Raw genomic sequence first — 20,436 nt, forward strand, 5'->3', positions numbered from 1 at the left:
AGACAGAGGAAGACAGAGGGAGACAGACAGAGGGAGGGAGAGAGAGAGAGGGAGACAGAGAGAGAGGGAGACAGAGAGAGAGGGAGACAGAGGGAGGGAGACAGAGAAAGAGGGAAACGGAGAGAGAGGGAGACAGAGGGAGGGAGGCAGAGAGAGGCAGACAGAGGGAGGCAGAGAGAGGGTGACAGAGGGAGAGAGAGAGAGAGAGAGAGAGAGAGAGAGAGACCGAGGGAGGGAGACAGGGAGAGGGAGACAGAGGGAGGGATACAGAGGGAGTACGACAGAGGGAGTATGACAGAGGGAGAGAGAGAGAGAGAGAGGGAGGGAGACAGAGATATATTTATGCATGCATGCCAGGTCTGTTGGCTCAGTGGACGAAGGCGTCTGCTGTAGGGGCTTGTGTTGAACCTCATGTTCCCAGTTTTTTGTTTGTTCTAGCCCCGCCCCTCCCCATTGGCCCCACCCCCACCGGTGCAGCCCTCAGCCAGAAACCACACTGTAAATTTGTCCCCCGAGAGAAAATTTGTGAGCATCCATGCTCTAGTTCAACCCAATTAGCCTATACCCACAATGGAAGACAACCACCCCCGTAAAAAAGAGAGAGTTTAGCAGCCACTCAGGGAGTTAACCCACAGGTCTTAAAACACAAAGGAGTCATGAAGTATCTTAACTCGGTTCCAAACTGACTTGGAAACATTCCTCAACTCAGTCAATCTCTCTCACTACTACCTGGTGCCAAGATGTCTTCAGGAGGGGCCAGATGTGGAGGGGCAGTTGGTCTGCCTTGATGATGGTCAAAAAGGGAACAACCAATGAATGAGGAGTAACACAGGGGAGCCTCTCGATAGGATGAAGTGCCCTGATCAGTACACAATGATCCAGGTCGTGCCCAGGCAATACGGGTACAGCACCTGATGCGCTTTGGTATGAGTCGCATCCAGCACTTCAGATTTCAAAGACAATGAGTTGCAAGTTCGGCACCTCACAGGAAATGAGACACAATGACTGGTGCACGTTGAGATGGGTTGCACCAGGCAACTCCGGTCACTAATAGCGAAGAGATGCAATTCCATACCTCCCTGGAAATTAGGCTCAACGTGAGGGGCACAATAAGACAGGTTGCACCAGGCCAGTCTAGTCCAGTTACACACACAGATACAGGCACAAGTTCAGGAGAGCCACATGAGGTAGAATTAAGTACTACTACAGGTACACCCCAACCACCTGAGGGTTGCACCCTGTTAATTGGACATTGCACACAATGAGCATGCAGCCGGCATGTTACACGAGAGAGATGAGGCACAATTGAAGAAACGTGCAATGCTTAGCCTTGCAACCGGTAAATCTGCTCACCACCAATTAGACGCTTATGATTGTCAGGGTCCCCGCAGTACAAGAGCCACACACCCTAGATTTCTGGGCTCCGCATTAGGCAATCCGGTCACCAGACACAAGTGTTAGTTCCATGTTCACACCATGCAACCAGTTGCGATTTAGCAATCGAGGTGGGCACTTGAGAAGGCACCGCTCTCCAGATGTCACAGGTAGATGGTGTAGGTCATTCGAGGGAGATCTCTGATGTTCCTGAGATCTCCAGTAGAACAGGAGGTCCATGGTCGGGCCATTAGAGAGCACACTTCAGCATATCCCCTGGCCAGGCTAGCCACTATTCAGACAGTTATCCTCCATATGAACAACAGAGTTCTCTGGCAATGTGCACCATGCAGTCTGGGTTCTCCGGTCCCACGTACCCCCAAGTGTACCTCGCCCCCTGCTGAAGGATGGCAGCCATAGTTATACTGTCGAATGTCTTTGAAGCTTGGGGTGGTTTAGGGGGTTTCCTTTGAAACCACAGATGTCTTCTCTAAATTGTAGACCTGCCTGCCCTGGGGCTGTGGGATGCAGATCTTAATATTTAGTGGGACCATGATCCGACCCCTAGAGATTAAGTGTCAACACCTCTATCTTCAATCTATCCCATTCTACTCTCAAATGACAGACGTCTGTTGTTCCAGTGGGATGCCATGTCATAGGACTGTCATTTGGGGAATGCACAGATGTACTCCTCCAAACCCCTGGTGACTACTGGAGTCAGGCACCACAGTCCCCAAGACCTTTGGAGCATAGAAATGTCCATATGTCCTCCTGTTCAATCTTTACATGCAACCTCTGATCACGGCTTTGAGGGAGATGAATATGTTGGTGTTCAATTATGCAGATGATCTGCAATTAATTTTTGATTTACATCCTACCTGTTCATCTGAAAGCCACCTGCATGATATAATCACCTTTATCAGCAATTGGATGAACCTGAACGAGCTTAAATTAAACCCAAACAAAACAGAGCTGATCCTGACAGGTGGGATCGCCAACCCTTGGAACTCTAACTTTTGGCCGACTTCTTTGGGTTCTCCTCCTGTTCCTGTGGCAATGGTGAAGAACTTGGGTATTACGATAAGCAAGGACTTATCCATGAACCCACAAATCAATTCAGTGGTCTCGGTCTGTTTCTTTATGTTAAGGAAAATAAAGAAGATAATAAGATTTCTTTCTAAAGAAGCATCCATCCTGGTAGTTCAGGCCCTAATTATCTCCAGACTGGATTACGCAAACTCACTTCATGCTGGCATTCCAGCCTATCAAGTGCAACGACTGCAACTGATACAGAATCATGCGGCTAGACTTATCTTCTCACTTTCTTCCCGCCATCATGTCAAACCCCTGATGAAGCAGCTTCACTGGCTCCTCGTCAGCCAATGCAGTGCTTTTAAATTGGGTTGTATTGTACTTAAAGCTCTGCTGGACTGGGGTCCGGAGTTCATATCTAACAAGATCAATAAATACATTCCTTCTCGTAATCTCCGGTCATCTTGCCAACGTCTTTTGAGTACTTCAAGATTCAAATGAGTCAAACACGGTGGGCTGGGCTTCACGACTTTGGCTCCCAAACTGTGGAATTCGCTCCCCCTCTCCATTCGACTCATTGATAGCCATCTCCAATTTAGGAAAAAGCTAAAAACATGGCTTTTCACGTCCACCTACCTCACCTAAATCATCTTTTTTCGTAGTGCCCCGTCCCCTAGCGCCAAGAAACCTACCCGGTGTATGTTGCGCTTTTATAAATGATTTATAACATAACATAACATAACATATTATATAAGTGGCATTTCTAAGCGAGTTATGCCAAAGAAAACCTTTACCACTGGAAAGGGTTTGGCACTGTGAATCCACTGATATGAAATATCATGAGGCTGCTCCTCTGCAATCCACTATTGCATTCATAAGTAATGTCAACCACTTCCCCATGTTAACCTAGGGGAAAAGCAGGCCTCATAGGTAGTGAAAGCACACATAAGTATTCCTTACTACCTGGGCGCACATACGCTAGTGCGTACACCGACCTCCGATGGCAGGTGGGACACATAGTTCTCAGTACCAGGGATGCAAGTGCACCCGCCCGTGTCTACACAGCAGACTGGACATGCATTTAACTAATATGTGTGTCTATGGGCTCACACAAGCCTTCACTGGCAGGTGACACACGCAATCATGGGCACCAAAGGTGCGCGTGCACACTTACAGTTGCCTACAATGGCAAGCTGATTATGAGTTTACTCACAATAGATGCCAGTGCGCACCCACTGGTCTGCAATGATAGATCGGTCCTTGTTTCAGAACATTTTATCTGTTCCACTTCCCAAAAATGATATAAAGGCCTCATGCACGTTCATACTATCGTTATAGCGGGAAAGACGCCCAGAGGCCACATAAGAGAATCAACAAAACCCAGACGGAAAAAAAAGTTCAGGGAAACGTTACCTGATGAGTATCAGGTCCAACACCCTTCCTTATAAGTAGACATGCGTCTTGGGTACCCTTTCTCATATAGCTTTCATAACATAAGAGAATCTGAATGCATGAAGACCTTTGTGCAGAGAAAGCTTGGTACTTCTCAGTGGGTTTCCTTTCTTAGGAAAGGGAGGATGTGTGAATAGCTTTTAAAAGGGATCATCTTTAATAGTTACCTTTGTGTGAAAATATCTCTTGTAACTATGGATTTTATTCTTCTTAATTTGGCTATATGTTAAATATTTTTTACTCAAATTCCTAACTGGGGTTAAGGAAAAAACTGTTTTGGCAAAATTGTGCACTGTTAAAAGTGTGCAGCTGTGCTTTCTATAGCATGCAAGCTCATACTACTTTTTAAAATATGCGGGGCATATTCTCAAGGACTTATTGCCAAGTTATCTGCACTTTATCACACCCAAAGTCGTGATAAATTAATCGCCCCGTTCACAAGCTGGTGCTAACAGCCCATATCACCAGTTTACTTGTGATAGCAGTCGCAAAAAACATTGCCACAGATGACCCCGGCAACTAACACTAATGATATGCAGAGTAGTTTTTCCCGTGCAAAAAGCAGTGACAACACCACACCGCAACATTCTCAACGACCAGCCAGATCGGTGATAAGATCACATAACATGCAATAAGGCGTGTTACCTGCAGGACTGTAACACTTGCTCTTACCTGCTGTAAAGTTGGACGACAACCAACACCAGACAAGGGAACACAGCCCAGAGCCACACATGAAGAACAACAGATGCCCAGAGAAACTGATCATGCAGTCCGGAGCCCCAATAGGGCAACAACACCCACCGCCATCACCCCAGAACCACCCTGGCGGCCCTACCCTGGGCACACCCCACACCCCTGCCCCCCCTCTTTGGACAAAGATATTTAACATCAACTCTATGAAATCATGAACCAAACAATTCGCCTGAAGTCGCACAATCACAACACCTAACATACATGTGTGGTCAGAAAAAGGAGAAATATACATTCATCTTAGAATATCCAAATAATTTGTTTATTACAGAATAAACCAAAAACAACAATTCTGAAGAGTTATGGCGGGCCTTCTCAGGACATTCTGTAAGTCACAGTCTGCAAGAAAAAAATCTTGATAAGAAGGTGTGACACGCGTTCATCAAAGTACAGAGAGAGAGAGCTAAAGAGAGATAAAGAGGGAAAGAGAGGGGAGGAGAGGGAGAGAGAAAGAGAGAGAGGGAAAGAGGGAGAGAGAAAGAGAGAAAGAGAGAGAGGGAGAGAGAAAGAGAGAGAGGGAGGGAAAAAGAGAGAGAGAGAGGGAGAGGGAGAGAGAGAGAGAGAGAGAAAGAGAGAAAGAAAGAGAGAAAGAGAGGGAGAGAGAAAAAAAGAAAGAAGAAAGACACTGTGGACCCAGGCCTCACGGCTCACCTGCCGCCACTGGTGTGTCTCCAACCACGTGCCGATATACACTGCAGTCCCACAGGTCCCTTATCTGAAACAGTTTCCAGAGACATGAATGACAGAATCCATACTGTTGTACACAACACCATCGCTTGCCCGTCCCTGCGCACACAGGCTGCTGTACCCCAGCCCCTCTCACCGCCCAGCTGTGATTGCCCGCCCCTGCGCAACCAGGCCTCACAGCTCATCTTCCGCCACCGGCGTGTCTCCTAGAGAACTCACCACGTGCCAGTGCAAGCTCCAAGTTCGGGGCCCACGACCATGGCACTATCCACATCATGCAGCCCTGCACCGTGGGCCACCAGGTCACACACTTGATTCTGTGTCTTCATTTCGCAATGCCAGAGATCATATCAGTGCACACTGCATCATCGCAGGCTGCACACCCTCTCAGCTCTTGAGGTGCCACTAACTATGTGACCCCAGAGGCAACATCACGTGGCAGTAGTCCCGTATTGCCCGCTGGCTCAGGACTACACTGCGGTCCAGCAGGGCTCACATAAATCCTTACCAGCCCAAACCACCAGGACAGTGCATCATCGCAGGCTGCATACCCTCTCAGCACTTTAGGTGCCCCTACCTCCGTGCACCTAAAGACACTGTCCCGTGGCGTTGTGCCTGTGCCTGTCACAGTGTATCCGGTGCCACCAAGTCTGTGCACTGCAATCATGGACCCTTTATGATTGAGTCTCGTGGTGCGGATGCCATCATGTTACCCCTGGCACTGGGCAAAGTGAGGTGGCAGGGCCCTAGGCCCTCATGCATAAATGATAACCACACAGAGACACCCAGTTAGAGAGTGGAAATGGCGTCCAGCACGTGCGCCAGCCCCTTTTTATTGGCAGGGTCATATGTCCTGTGATGCCTGTGCTGGAAGGGTGTGGTTTAGGTGTAAACCAGCCATGAGGGAGTGGTATATGCCAATCCAGCGTAAGGGTGTGAACAAAGACCCCGGGGCTCTGGGCGTGGTTCCATCCTGGGCTGGACAAGGAAGTAATTAATGCGTGTGTATCTGTTCTAGTGATGGCGCCACCCGGACTGTAATCGGCCCCACAACATGAGCAACATGGATGTAAGGGGGAATCACTGACCCTACATTCATCCATACTTCCACACTGACACATCTGTGTGAATATGAATGTTTATTGCACATTCAGGGGAGTGTTGAAGCTGGAGCAGTACAGGGCCATGCAAACCCCACTTCACATTGTTGGCCCGTGGAGGGCCAGCCAGAGTCCTTTAGGGAATGACAAGTACAACAGAAGAGGAAGAGTTCAGTATGCAGTATGATAGCGGAGCCATTGGTGACCAAACAGAATTCGGCAGTCAATGTTGAGGTCCAAGGTGAGTGTTGCAGCGTGTATCGGGGGACAGTGGAAGGTGATGATGCAGAGGGCAGAACCAAGCAGAAACAGGCCATATGGCGGAGATGAATGCTACTGCGTCCTGACCAGGAAGGCAGATTCATCAGCATCTTCGTCCTCTGCTGTTTCATGTGCCTCACATGTGGGTGGTGGTGTTCTGTCTCCAGCACTGTGTGGCAGTGACACCTCAGGGGCTGGAGGTGGAATGTCTGCCCCACTGTGTGGCACTGACACATCAGGGGCCGGAGATGTGGATGGAGTGGTAGCAGCAGCATGCATCAGCACCAGGCCTTGTGGGAGCAATGCCATGAGGAGGGTCTTTAGGGCATTGAGTAACCCAGCTAACTCTCGCTGGTGTGCAGACGTAGCAGACGCTCTTTCTCTCTGCGTCAGCTCCTTGGTCTCCATGATCCTCCGTATGTGTCCCAACTCCCGGGCAAAATCGCTGAAGCCACTCTGACTAGACAGTTGTTCTTGTCTCAGAGTCAGGACTGTAGTGATATCATCCATGATTTGTTGGAGAGCATGGAGCGGACTGTGGGTGTCCTTTAGGGACTGTGAGTGGTCCTTGATGGGACTTAGACATCTACGCATGGCATCTAGTTTGGCTGCCAAGCGGTCGAACCCCACCTGCACCTGTTCAGCCAGCTTCTCCTGGCACCCCAACACACGGCGTTGGAAGGCCATGTTTTCGTCGTGGGGGTCCTGGGAGGCAGCGTGGTGGTGGGTGATGCCTGCTGTGTGTTCTGTGCAGGGGGTGGGTTCTTCTCATGGCAGCTGGGCTGCCCTGCTCCTGGAAGTGGGCTGTGGAGGCTCTCCATGAGATGTTGGAGAGCGTCGGAGTCGAAGGTGTGGTGGTCCTCTTCGTCATCAGAGAAGAGAGGTTCAGCCTGCTCTGCAGGAGGTGTTGGATTTCCCCCTTCATTGCGAACAGCGGATGCAGTTTAACATTGCGTTCACATGTATGTTGACGCATTGTACATGTTTACATTCAGACTGCATTACAGTGTACATTGTGACTGTTTGGGGGAGCTACCTATTTGATGCGGGACAGTGGACATTCCGACATTGTCACGGATGTGTGTTTGTACTTGTACATTGTCAACTCACATTTCCCTGCAATGCCAAATGTGATTGGCCAGTTTCTACACACAAGCGGCACCAGTTGTTTCCTCTGTTCTGTTGTGGACATGTTGCGCTTTGTACCACATCGTTGTCAATGTTGATGTGCTCTGATGTGCTCTGTATGTTATGTGTGTGTGCCGCATTTTGGGGGAGTCACCCCTGCAGCTCTGATTTAGCTGCGCCTTATCCCTTACATGCGGTGTGCCTGTGACGTCTGTGCTCATACAGTGCTAAGATGGTGCGTTGGCCTCCTTTTGGTAGTTGGGGGTCTGGGGCATTATTTGTTCACAGATGTGCTATGCTTAATTCTGCATGTGTGCCATTATGCCCATCTCACCCCGTCCCCCCAGTCCCTAGTCGTTACTCACCCTATTGCTGTTGTGTCCGGTCATGTTGAGCAGTGTCCGGGCCCCCAACTCCAGCAACCGTCTCCCCAGTGATGACTGTGGACACCATTTCCTCCATCTCGTCCAACTCCTCCTGTGGCCCTGGACTCCCACCTCCAGTCTGTATTGCTGCCTTCCGTTTGTTTGCATATTTCTGCTTGGCTTTGCGCTTCACATCAGTCCAGCACTTCTTGACCACTTCCATTGTCCTATTTATCACTCCAACTGCATTCACCTTGTCCACGATGGTCTACTATATTCCATTTTTTGTTGCCAGTGACACAGTGGAGGTGACAAACAGTAGTTGATGGTGTTCTACCACCTCTGTTATCAGGATTCTGTTTTCCTGTGGACTGAACTGCTTCTTCTTACTCTTCTTGTCCTTGTCCTTGCCCTTCCCTGACCCCAAGGTCCCAGGCTGGTCCTCCGGGGAGCTTGTGAGGTTCTGGTTGTCCTCTGTACTTGCTCTGGCTACCTCCATTGTGCTTCGCTGTTGTTTGACTTTTGTTCATATGGTTTTTTTCTACTTTTATAGTGCATTTTCCCGTATGACGCGTGGGAATTGCAGACCTGTGGCTGGTTTTTGCTGAATTTTGTATTGCGATTGGCGTCATCTACTATTTTTGCATTTGTGTTTCGTGTTTTTGTGGCATTGCATTGATTGTAACGCGTTCATTTGATGCGTTATCGTGAGACTATCACATGGTACCGCTGTGTTGGGAATACAAGTTAACACTGCATTATTTTTCCACAATAGACTGTGATGTGAAGAGTTGCGTTAACACCTTGACTGCTGCAGCAATTCCAGCAAGGTGCTGAACTTTTCAGATTTCCATTGTTCATGACGAGCTCAGCTCGTCATAAGCACACGACCAGTGTACTGCATGACGAGCTGAGCTCATCCTGAGCAGGGAAGGGGTTAAGCTAATTTAGCTGTAGTTATCACACGTTCTTGAGAATATGCCCCTGCATGTGTCCATAACAGACACATTCAATTTAATTACTTCATAGGTGGATGGCACTTTTTCAAAACAAAGTTACAGCTGACTTACACAGTGGTAAACTGTAAAAACGGGTTTAACTTTTACTTCTGACAAATAGGCCCAGCCTGGAGTGCTACACGACTGTTCTTAATCATGTTGCAGGGGTCAGTACCAAATGTGCAAGATTTCCAGCATAAAGAAACATAAATTTAATAGCAAAAACAGTCCATATAACTGGAAAGGTATATGTAGTGTGGAGCTCGATACCAGGTCCCCACTGGCAGAGGTCAAAAATACCAGCTATCAAGGGTCCAAAAATCAAACAATTTTAGAAGAGCTATCAGAAAGATGGATTTCATACAGTCATAATGTTTGCACATTTGGATAAGGTTATATATGGCCAGCTAAAACTAATGTTAGACCTGACATTCTTAGTGTGGTATTTTGCCTTCACTCTTCCTATTTTGTTGAATTAAATTTTGTTGGCTGTAAAACTGTGCACTTTAGCACTGCAAACCAGTGCTAAAGTGATTGTGATGGTAGCCGCCTGAACATAGTGGTAAATAATACAGGAAAGGACGACTCATGGGACAATGGGAGTCAAAGAAGTTATCTGGGAGAACCCTCCGAGAGGTATATGGAGCTAAGGGGTGAAGATGGTGGCCTAAGCGAGGTAGAATAGGATGGAGGAGTGCCGCATAGGCTAGGTCTCTTGACATGGAACGTAAATGGATTAGGCAATGAGTGCAAACAAGAGCGTATAAATAAAGTAGTAAAAAAGGTGGAAATTGCTTGCCTACAAGAGACCTGGACTTGCGACGAAACCCCCTTTATCGAGGGTTACCTACAACTAAACCGACCAGCTGAGAGAAAAAGAGTGGGCCGCGCATCGGGGGCCTAATGACCCTTGTCTCAACAAAAGTATTAAGAGACATAACCCAGATAAAAGTGAAATGTAAATGGCTACTGGCTTGTAGATTAGACCTTTTGATCTTGGAAAACAACTACGAAATGGTGATTGTTATAAACGTATATATGCAGTGGGATAATGCGGCAGAGTATGCAACTGAGATTGGGTATTTTAAAGAGGACATTGATTCCCTACTTGAAAAATATGCATCAGATGTATTGATAATTATGGGGGATTTCAATCATAAGTTACACCCAAAGAAGTCCGATCTCTGGAATAAAGAATTGTTGGATGCTTTTGAAATAAATTATGATAGCTTTCCAGTATGCGATACCTCGAAACAGGATAAGGAATTAGAAAACTTGTTGGGGGGGAAGGGCCTTTTCTGCCTAAATGGCAGAGTTAAAACAGACTGCCCGGCAGGGAAGACCCTCAAAATAGGGGCACAGAACTGTCCAATTGACTACATTTTTATGTTAGCTTGGAATTTCCCTCTAGTATGGGAATTCAAGGTACATCAAAGCGTAACCAGTGACCACGCGCCTCTGCATTTAAGGATACATGTGGGAAGGTGGGAGCCCAGAGAGAAAGTGATCCCTCAAGAAATTGAATACCCCAAACGAGTGACGACAAGATTAACTGAGGAGTATTAAGAAAAACTAAAGGCTTTTCAACTTAAAGTTGAACCAGAAGATCTCGGGAGTAAAAACCTGGAATGGTTTACAGAAAAGATAGCCCAAGTAGTTCAGTGTCTAAGAATAGAACTAAAAAAGGACAAAAGAAAGGGCACAAAAATCCTAGTTAGCCGAGCGAAATGGTTCTCTACTGACTGCCAATCTAAAAAAGGGAGATAAAGGCAGTATTGAGAAGACAAAGGAAAAACTACACTAAAGCAAGACAAAAAGATTTAAATAAGTTGAAATCCGAACTTAAAAAAATGGTTACTGACGCAAAAAGGTCATATAAAGAGAAATGCTGGATGGACCTGTTACAATCAATTGAAAATAAAAACCTAAGACAATTCTGGAAACTGGTAAAAGCAGCTTCCGCCCCAACAGATGGAGAAATGAAATGTGTCGTCAGTGAAGCAGCCTGGGAAAGGAAATATCAGAAGAACTCAAACAAGATTTTAACGAACAACAAGTAGAAAACACAATAAGGGAATTGAATTTAACTCGTGCTGCAGGGCCTGATAATCTCCCCGCAATAATATTGAAATCAGAGCTAAAATGGTGGGCAAGATTTTTCTCCCAGATGTTCCATATGATACTAACAGAAGGCCTAATGCCACTGAATTGGAAAGGCAATGTAATCGAAACAATCCATAACAAAGGTAATATGGACGGGCCACAAAAGTATAGATTGATCAACCTTCTAGATATAGGAGAGAAGGTATTCTCAACAATTGTGTTAAATCGACTAAATACTTGGGTCTAGGAGTTCTCAATCATACCCGATGAACAGGGAGGATTTAGAGAGGGGCTCTCCACGATAGAACACTGCTTTGCACTATGGGCAATGGCGAGGAAGTCAACTGAACAAAATGGCAAGCTTTGCTGTTGTTTCGTTGACTTCCGAGCAGGGTTTGACTCAGTAGATCGGGATTGCCTATGGGAAATCCTTACCGAGAAAAATATACCTAAAGACCTGCTGACGATAATAAACAAACTACACCAAGGTAATTGGGCCCAGGTAATTAAGGATATAGAAGGGTCTTTAACGCAAAAAATACCCATAGCAAATGGCCTGAGACAGGGCTGCGTTTTAGCCCCACATTTATTCTCCATTTTCCTCTCTGATCTACCCGCCTGTTTAGAAGTAGAGGGTAGTGCAAGCCCAAACATTGATGGAAAAAAGGTGCCATGTCTTTTATACGCAGATGACCTGGTAATAGTAGATCAGACTGAGTTAGGTCTCCAAAGAAAGCTGAAATCCTTTAGTGAATACTGCGCAAGAACATTTTTAACAGTCAACCTAGACAAGACAAAAATGTTATGCTTTGGGAAAAAAGTAATTAAGTTTAATTGGTTCTTAGATGATCTTAAATTGGAAATGGTTAATGAATATCGATACCTAGGGATGTGGTTCGATAAGACACTAAGTTGGCATACTCATTTGGAAGCCCAAAAAGCAAAAGCATACACATCAATCTCCGGTCTATAAATGTTTAACCGGGATTACGGGGATACTGCCCACCGCCCATTACTAAAAACCTTTGGTGCAATGATACCCCCGCAAGTCCTCTACGGTGCAGAAATCCTTTATTTTAGCGGTAAGGGAGTCTGGGACCTGGAGGAAGGTAAATGTTTGAAAACCCTTTTATCCCTACCTCAATCCTTGATGGTACAAGCAATAAGAACCAAAATAGGAACAAAATCTTGGGGAGTGCACGTACGAACAACAGTGGTTAGATTTTAGAAACGATTGAAAAACGTAAAAGGCCAATCAATTGCACAATGGTGTAGGAAAGAGGTCCAAAATAGTAACCTAAAATGGGCAAAAACTTGCAGGGAAAAAATAGTGCAGGCCTGTGAATGTTTAGAGGTGGAGTTGTGCCAAGAATCCTAACAAATAGTTTGTACCAAGAGCGACTTGAGATTTAATGGGCAATCAGTCTCTAGAAGGGCTGACATGGAATATCTAGCTAAGAAAAAATCAGTAGATTTTATGATGCACTCTTGGGCAAAGGAAAACTGGTGCCCTTACCTGGATATCCTACCGAACCGCTGGTATAGACAGGAGATACTAAGGATGCGAATCGGGATCAACCCGTGGTTGATAAATAAAGAAGTTAAATTGAATATGTTAGACCATAAAGGGAACTGTAAATGTAGCTTGGGCACAAAAGGGGATATAGTGCTTATCCTGTTGGATTGCCGAACTATATTAGAACTGCGTAAATTATGGCTGCGCCCAATATTTTTAAAATACGATATAAGAACACTGGTGCAGGCGGTCAATCTCCTTACAGAAATGCCCTTTATTGAAATTGCAATTGCTCTAGGGAATTATATAAAGGCAGTACCGAGATTCCAAGCAAGCCAGGAATAGGTTTTAGGAATTCTTTTTGAACTATATAGCCTGTTTAAGTGAAAAGGGTCGTTTTAATGTATTTATAACTTTTAAAGAGTAAGGATCATCCCAAAAAAATTATAGTCGATGGTGCTTGCTTTTAAGCTAAGGATATAATGTGTGGATGATTTTTAATCTGCTGAGAAACACTTCTATTTGTAACTATTTCTTTTTATCCTTTCTGATGACTACTTTAAAATTGGTAACTAGATATTTGTACTTGTTTAAAGATTATGATCTAAATAAACATAATTTGACTTGAACTTGATTGTGCTCTTTGCTTTAAACATGGTAAAATTGGCTTACACCTAATTGGCATATTTAATTGACTTGGAAGCCCCTAGTAAATGGTACTACATGCACCCAGGGCCTATAAATTAAATTGTACTAGTAGGTCTGCAGCATTTAATGTGTTGCCCACTGAAGTAGCCTTTTAAAACCTGTCTCAAACCTGCTACTGCAGCTTGTAGTGCAAGTTTAAACTGCCCTTTTGACCTGGCAAAATAAACCTTTAGCTAGGCTTAAACCTTACCTTCTGATACATATAGTTCACCCCTAAGGTAGGCTCTAATGTCTCACAGGTCAGGGTCATTGTATTAAAAAAGTAGGACATGTGTACTACAGTTTTACATGTCCTGGTAGTGCAAACCCCTCTAATTGCATTGTTCACTGTTGTAAGGCCATCTCTCCCATTGACTACCACTGGATAACCTTATTACATCTAATAAGTGATGTTGTTTGATTAGGAGCACATAGAAATATGTTGTTTATACTCAAATGAATTGCAATCGAAAATCCTCTTTGACAATAAAGTCAGATTTTAAGTCACAATTCTGAAAATGGTTCTTTTAGAAAGTTGCATTTTCTAGTTCCAACCATTTGTGCCTTCTGCCAGTGTCTTGATTCACATAACTGTAAATGGCTCTGCTGTTTCGATTTGTGTATTCCTCCCAGACACTGACACAAATGAGGACTAAGTGAGGACAGGATGGGCCTTACTGCCAGAAGGGCTGTGGCAGAGCTGTGTCGAACCCCTCATACACTTTAAAAGAGCTTGCATTCAGCACACACAAAGGAACCTACACTACTCTTTTGTCCCCCCAAACTTCCTGGAGCCTTGAGAGGGGAGGGGAAGAACTGTCCTGAACCAGATGTGGGGGTAGTTTCAGGAATTCCTCGGTGATATGCGTTGTTAATAATGCACTAACCGAGCGATAGATGGCGATAAAGAAAAAAGCGCTAAGCGCACTTTGCGATATTTATCGCCGTCTATTGCTAATATGCCCCTACGTCCTCAAAATCGTCCAGACAATCATCATAGCCAGAATATTAAGTACCACAATATTGTGCAGGTATGTACATATATGAATATACTATACTTAATTCCACATCTACATCACTTAACAATATATAACATTAGGCTATGTAGATGTGGAGTTAAAAATAACAAATCTTTACTTTCCTTCAGGATATTGTGGTAGTTAATATTCTGTATATGATATGATGGTAGGGCGATATTTTCAATTTTTCATAACACACATTGTTCTAAATCTAGTTTCTTTGGAGCCATTAGAAAAGCTAATTTTATGAATAGTTGTATCTTATTCCAAGCATAGGTGTGACATAATCTTAATTGGGAATTTCCACAAATTAAACATGCTCTCACACAATAAAACTGTGTAGTCATTTACAAAGCTTCTTTTCTCACGGTAAGCATGACTAACTCAATTCTTGTGTGAGTCCCACCTAGACTTTGAGTAAGATACGCCTATTCACGAGAATTTTTTTTTTTAATCAGACTGGACATTCAATAGTAATTCATATCAGTAAGACACAACTTATTTTATATTTGTGAATCAGGTCATATGTACTGACATTAGAGTTCTCAATATCACTGATGGTTAATTTATATTTTTAGGTTAACTTTCAGAACTTATTCCTTCAGGTTTTTCATGGCTTCTATTGTTTTTAACTGTTGGTAAATTTGAGGACATTTCTGATCAACATCTTTAGGTAATATACTTTAAAATTCCTTTTGCATCTTGTCATAAAATGTCGTTTTTTTCCTAACTAGACAGTTGACGGAAAACCTCGAGAGTTTTATAGATACAGAGGCTCGTATAATCTTGCAGCTTTATGATTGCCTTTTCAAGTTTGCATCCTGCTTAAACAACTATTTCTTGACTTTACTCTCAACTCCAGTTGCCAATGTAGGAAAAACAGTACAAGGTGGTGATGATGATGTCGATCCTGTTTGGATTATTTGTCCGGCTTCCTCTGTTTGCTTTTCATCTTTAATCGTGAGTGCTTTGCAGCATCAGACAAAAGATCTACTGTATGAGAAGTTTATGTGCACACTGATAGGTGACTCGACTTTGACTTGATGGATATTTTTCTCTTTGGTAGTTCAGGTTCCAAATACCTCTGGAATTGTAGTCATGTTTAACTTGGCTGTGGTTATAATAAATAGGAAAGATAATAAGGATAATACTCACGGATAATACTCACCTTTGTCTTTAATCAGAATTGAGACTTTGTGCACAGACTAGTGAAGAAAATCAACAATTTTACTGAGAATAAAATGTACATGTGTGATTTTCCTTCGAGGGAGGAACACCTGAAGTAACTGAGAAGGTAGTCAAACCATTCAATTTGAGGATCACAAAGCCTGGAAACGGTGCTAGAACATGTGGGGTATTCTTGCTGGCATATTAGCTATTTCACCATTTAATATAAATACAAAACACTATAGTGGGCATATGCTCGCATAACAACTGTGCCACCTCTACTGTTGATGCTTGCCAACTTGGCTGACAATACTGAACATTTGAATTCTTGCTATCAAAACATAGAAATGACAGGACACGTTGTCTTCTCTGATATTATCACATCACATTGAAATAGCTTTGATTGTAATGATGTTAGCAATGTCAACTACAGGTGAGTAATACAATGAGGTGGACTGATGTTGGTTGATGCAAAATCATAAACTGTTACTACTCCTCCAAGATATCACTACAAATGCAATTCTGAGAGCTAGTACAGTGCACACTCTAGCTCAAATGCTGATCTTTGCGATTTTTGTTTTCACCTTCTGCCTTTCGACCAGAAAAGAACTCAAGATGTGGACATATTATAAGAACGTTTTGTGTTTTATTCTTTTTGGTGGGTACAAAAACCACAATTTTTTACACAGAACAAGATTATAAATAATATTTGTAACATGAGTGACCCGTAGTCGCTTTTGACTCTACACTGCAGAATTATGACATACTCTAACAATTCGCTTTTTCGTAGTTAGACAGATGCAATTTGTGGAACACTGAATGACGTGACAGAATGGCATAACATAATAAATGGAACAGCGAATGAGAGGATGACAAACAACTTTTATAAAAAAAAATACTCTGAATTTTATTACAGTGATGGTATTTTATATCAATTATTGCAATGAATTGTTCCCTAAGATGGTTAGAAAAAAGAATCATGTTTTTAGCTATTGAATTTACATCAGTTAAAAAGCAAGCATGTTTTCATATTTCTCTTTTTTCAAAGAAAATGTAAATAATTTCTTTATTTTTTCACAGGATTTACATATTTTTTGATCACAGTTTTAGTGATTTCCTTCTTTAACTGGATGTTCGTCCATTGTATACATGGATGTTCTTGAGACACAGGTTAGCAGGTTCATTGACTTCTATAGCTATGTTCTCCTCTTTGTTAAGACAGAAACCAAGTGTTGTCCTTTCCCGAGCATGACTTCACAGTTTAATGCGCTAAGTGGCAAGTCTTATTAGTTTAAAGTCCCCTCAAAAGAAATTTGTTGCTGTTAATAGTTATACACTCTGATCTAACCCCTGGCTACCCCACCACCCAAAAAAACGAAATTATGAATTTTCCTGATATAAAATCTGAGTTTGGGTTTCCGAGCTGAGCTCATGCACACATTGTTGCTGATGATGTCTGGCGCATTTTGGACGTACTTTCCCTTTCTCAGTCAAATCATAAAATCTTCGACGACACTCCCATGTTCAGAGTCACAGTCTGTGCTGTATTTCCATCAGTCACCAACACTGTTTGATTAAGGCACTCAATATTTTTTTTGGTTTTTATGGTAAGTCCGATGCAATTACAGCCAATCCTGAACTTTGTCTAAATGCAGTTCCAGTGTGCACAGCCTTCGGGCAATCCGGCGTTAGGACACGGCCGTTTTCCCCTACGCTCCCTGTAATGGATAGTCTGGCTTTGTTTCTTATGGCTTCAGAAAAGGTCAGCTAGATTTAAGGGAAAAAGAAGAAAAAGAAAGTATTACAACAAGGCCACCGCACAGTGAAACCACACAACAACAAACACCACAATAACAATAGTTAGACATCTGCATTTTTTCATATTATTACTCTAAGAAGTATACGTGAAGTACGAGCTACTGTTGGGCTTACTGACCTACCAAATACTAAAATGTGCGAGGTTTTTAGCATACCAAACAATAATGCATTAAGATGCATTGCATTTAAATTTGCTGCATGTGTATGAACTACAGATATTCTGAAAACCTGACTGGATTCTACTATTTAGTGGGCAGACAAGACCAGATGAGCAAATCCAACATACTTAATTAAATATTTGTATGGTCCTGATGTTTTTTTTTTTTACACACTCAGTTTTATTTTCTAGGGGTGTGCTTGTGCTTGCGTGGCGCTGTACAATTTTGCCCTCCACCTCCTGGCTTTTATTATGATATGTATATTGACGCAATACTTTTTGTCGCATTGCACCATGAAAGTACCTGCACAAAACCTCAGTAAGGTACTTCCAAAGTCTGAACCCTTTTATATGACTCTTATTTGTCAGAATACTGGGAGCTCCAACCGTAAGGAAAGTGGAATGCTACAACTCACAAAGGTGTGCAGGTTTGCATTTTTAGCTTAGCTATATCTAGTGCAAGCAAAAAAGGAACTTAATTTCACTAGCCAACCTGAACTTTTCTTTACACAATAATGCATTTTCATTCCATCATGTATATTTTTCTTTTTTCATAATGCATTCACAGTTTATTCTAATGTAAACTATATCAAACTTTTATACTAAATGGATGACATTGTTGGCTGTTTGTAAGAATAGGAATATTAATACTAGATATTTATTGAAGACTGAGATAATTAATGCTGGAATTTTGTACCTCATGCACATCGGTTCACATGGCCTGCTGTAAGCAAACTATTTTTTTTAAATGTATCTCCATCTCACATGTATTTTCATGCTATTATTTTTTTGCTGTCTTTTGAGAGAACTACATTAGAGTTTTATTGTTTAAATTGTGTATTAAAGCTCAATCCTAATAAACTGCTGCTCAAATTATATGAACAAATGTGTTAATTCTATAGTGGAATGAACCTGCTCAATTTGGTATACTATGAACTAGTTCTGTAATATTATGTTTTGAAACTGAGTTCTAATTACTAATATATTAATTGAATGCTGAATAATAAGAGCTAAGGCAGAAATCTAATATTTTGATAATGAGTTCTAAAACGTGAAAATGAAATACATTGTAAAATGTGAGAAATCCAATGGAAAGATTGCTGTAAGCCCAATGTTATGTTTGATAACTAATATTATTTGTTTCTATATCATTCCTATTTGCAGTGTTATGTTTGTATACCCCCATGGTATTGGAATAGTGTGGTCACATTTTTAGTTGTTAAAATAATGAGCCGTGGTCACCTGCTAGGTTTTTAAACGAATATTATCCTACAGGATAACTAAAGAATAGAGGATCTAAGTTAGAGATTGGTAGTAAGTGAAAACCTCTAATCTTTGGAGGAAATACTAAATGTGCAACCAAATCCAATAGCTTAATTTCCTCTATCATGTTGATATTATGATGGAGGAAAATGAGCCATTACATTTGTCAAGACAGATGTTCATATTATAGAGCATTACCTGTTTAATCCAAAAATTGAAGAATGTTTAATTATCACTGAACTCTTAATCAGATTCCATCTACTGATTTCAATTTTCTCATGCCAACTTCTGTACAAACGTTTTGTTTCACTATAGGAGTGTTATTCACCCTGCTGCCCTTCTTGCTGAAAGTATCTTTAGAACTAGAATGTTTACCTCTCTTTCTTTTCCTTTTTTAATAGCACTCTCTTTACTTGGGCCTTTCTGAATGGTTGCAAATCCCTGCATCTGGACCACCTTTACAGAATAATGGAGAAGCACAGAGCAATGGATGCTCCTTAGTGAATGTAGGATGCGTGGAATTCTGGATTAGAAGAATTCAAGCGTGGAACACAAATGAATTCCATACAGCTGGTTAAACGGTGAATCTGTGAATATTTTGCCCACCATTACTCCTGAAGCATAGAAGTCATAGTATCAAATCCCTAAACATTAGGATTGCAAATGTATGAATATGTATGAAATGTATAACTATTATTAAGTGCTATTAATTATATGGTGGTAAAAAATAGAAAGAAACTACATTTAACTAGTGTCATCTACCTGCCTTGATTAGAAATATCGATATCTACTTCTGTAAATATGTCTTGGATATGAAGTGGCATGTGGACCATTCACTTGGTAATCTCATGATATATTTATCATGTACATAAATATAAAGGTCTCTTTCAAATACAAATGTCTATTCTCTTGTGAAGCTTTACTTTCTTGCAGTTCTAAGTTTCATGTTGACTGTTTTCAAGAAACATTCCTTTAACACAGATTGTAATGCAGATGTCTATTAGCATACATATACAGTAAGTACATCTGCAGCCAAAAAATAAAACAAAATGGAACCACTGTGCACTGAAATTTTCCAAAAAATAAAGCTCTGTTTAGAAGCAAGCATTACCACTTGACAGACACGACACTGCATTACAGAATGCACCGCCCACTCACTGTAGTAGGCCTAAGTCCTACCCCTAAATTTTAACACTTTCGGTCCCATATACGTTGTAACCTTCTCTATAAGTTGCTAAATTCTGGGTATTCTGCGAGGAAGTTGGGTTAAAATTCTGTGCACTCTTTGCCACCTTCATTCGTTTCGCTTCTGAGCGGGACTTGTAGCAGAACTCTATCAGAGCCACCAGCATGGCCAAGCCCAAGCCACCGACGAGAATGTAGAACACTCCAGCCACGTTGCTCAGACTCAAGGCACTCGTCTTGTCCTGAGGGAACAGAATGGTCTCAGTTAGCTGTTGAAATGCTGCATATATAAACTAGCATCATCTACTTTAATCTAAACATATACTTTAAGCAAACCTAACTCAGTTACTCTTCAAATAAAACTAAAATTGAAA

The 20,436-nt window shown here is 42.4% G+C and overlaps 1 protein-coding gene across 6 annotated transcripts in view; it reads right to left on the bottom strand.

Annotated features, from left to right (window-relative positions):
* Positions 1 to 16,265: 16,265 nt before the first annotated feature.
* The window catches only part of GRIA4 (glutamate ionotropic receptor AMPA type subunit 4), a 969,207-nt gene continuing 965,036 nt past the window's right edge, over positions 16,266 to 20,436 (bottom strand). For 2 of the 6 annotated variants that reach the window (XM_086935255.1, XM_086935256.1), the window contains exons 15-16: positions 20,170 to 20,304; positions 16,266 to 17,406 (exon numbers count right to left, since the gene is read on the bottom strand). In XM_086935255.1, the coding sequence (XP_086791381.1) occupies positions 17,242 to 17,406; positions 20,170 to 20,304 (300 nt within the window). In that variant the 3' untranslated portion in view covers positions 16,266 to 17,241. Of the gene's footprint in view, positions 17,407 to 20,035; positions 20,305 to 20,436 lie in introns of those variants that run through there. The other 4 variants (XM_086935257.1, XM_086935259.1, XM_086935258.1 and 1 more) reach the window with 3 other exon arrangements.

This window comes from Lissotriton vulgaris, chromosome 8 (assembly GCF_964263255.1).
Source record: "Lissotriton vulgaris chromosome 8, aLisVul1.2, whole genome shotgun sequence".
In the NCBI taxonomy this organism is placed as follows: domain Eukaryota; kingdom Metazoa; phylum Chordata; class Amphibia; order Caudata; family Salamandridae; genus Lissotriton; species Lissotriton vulgaris.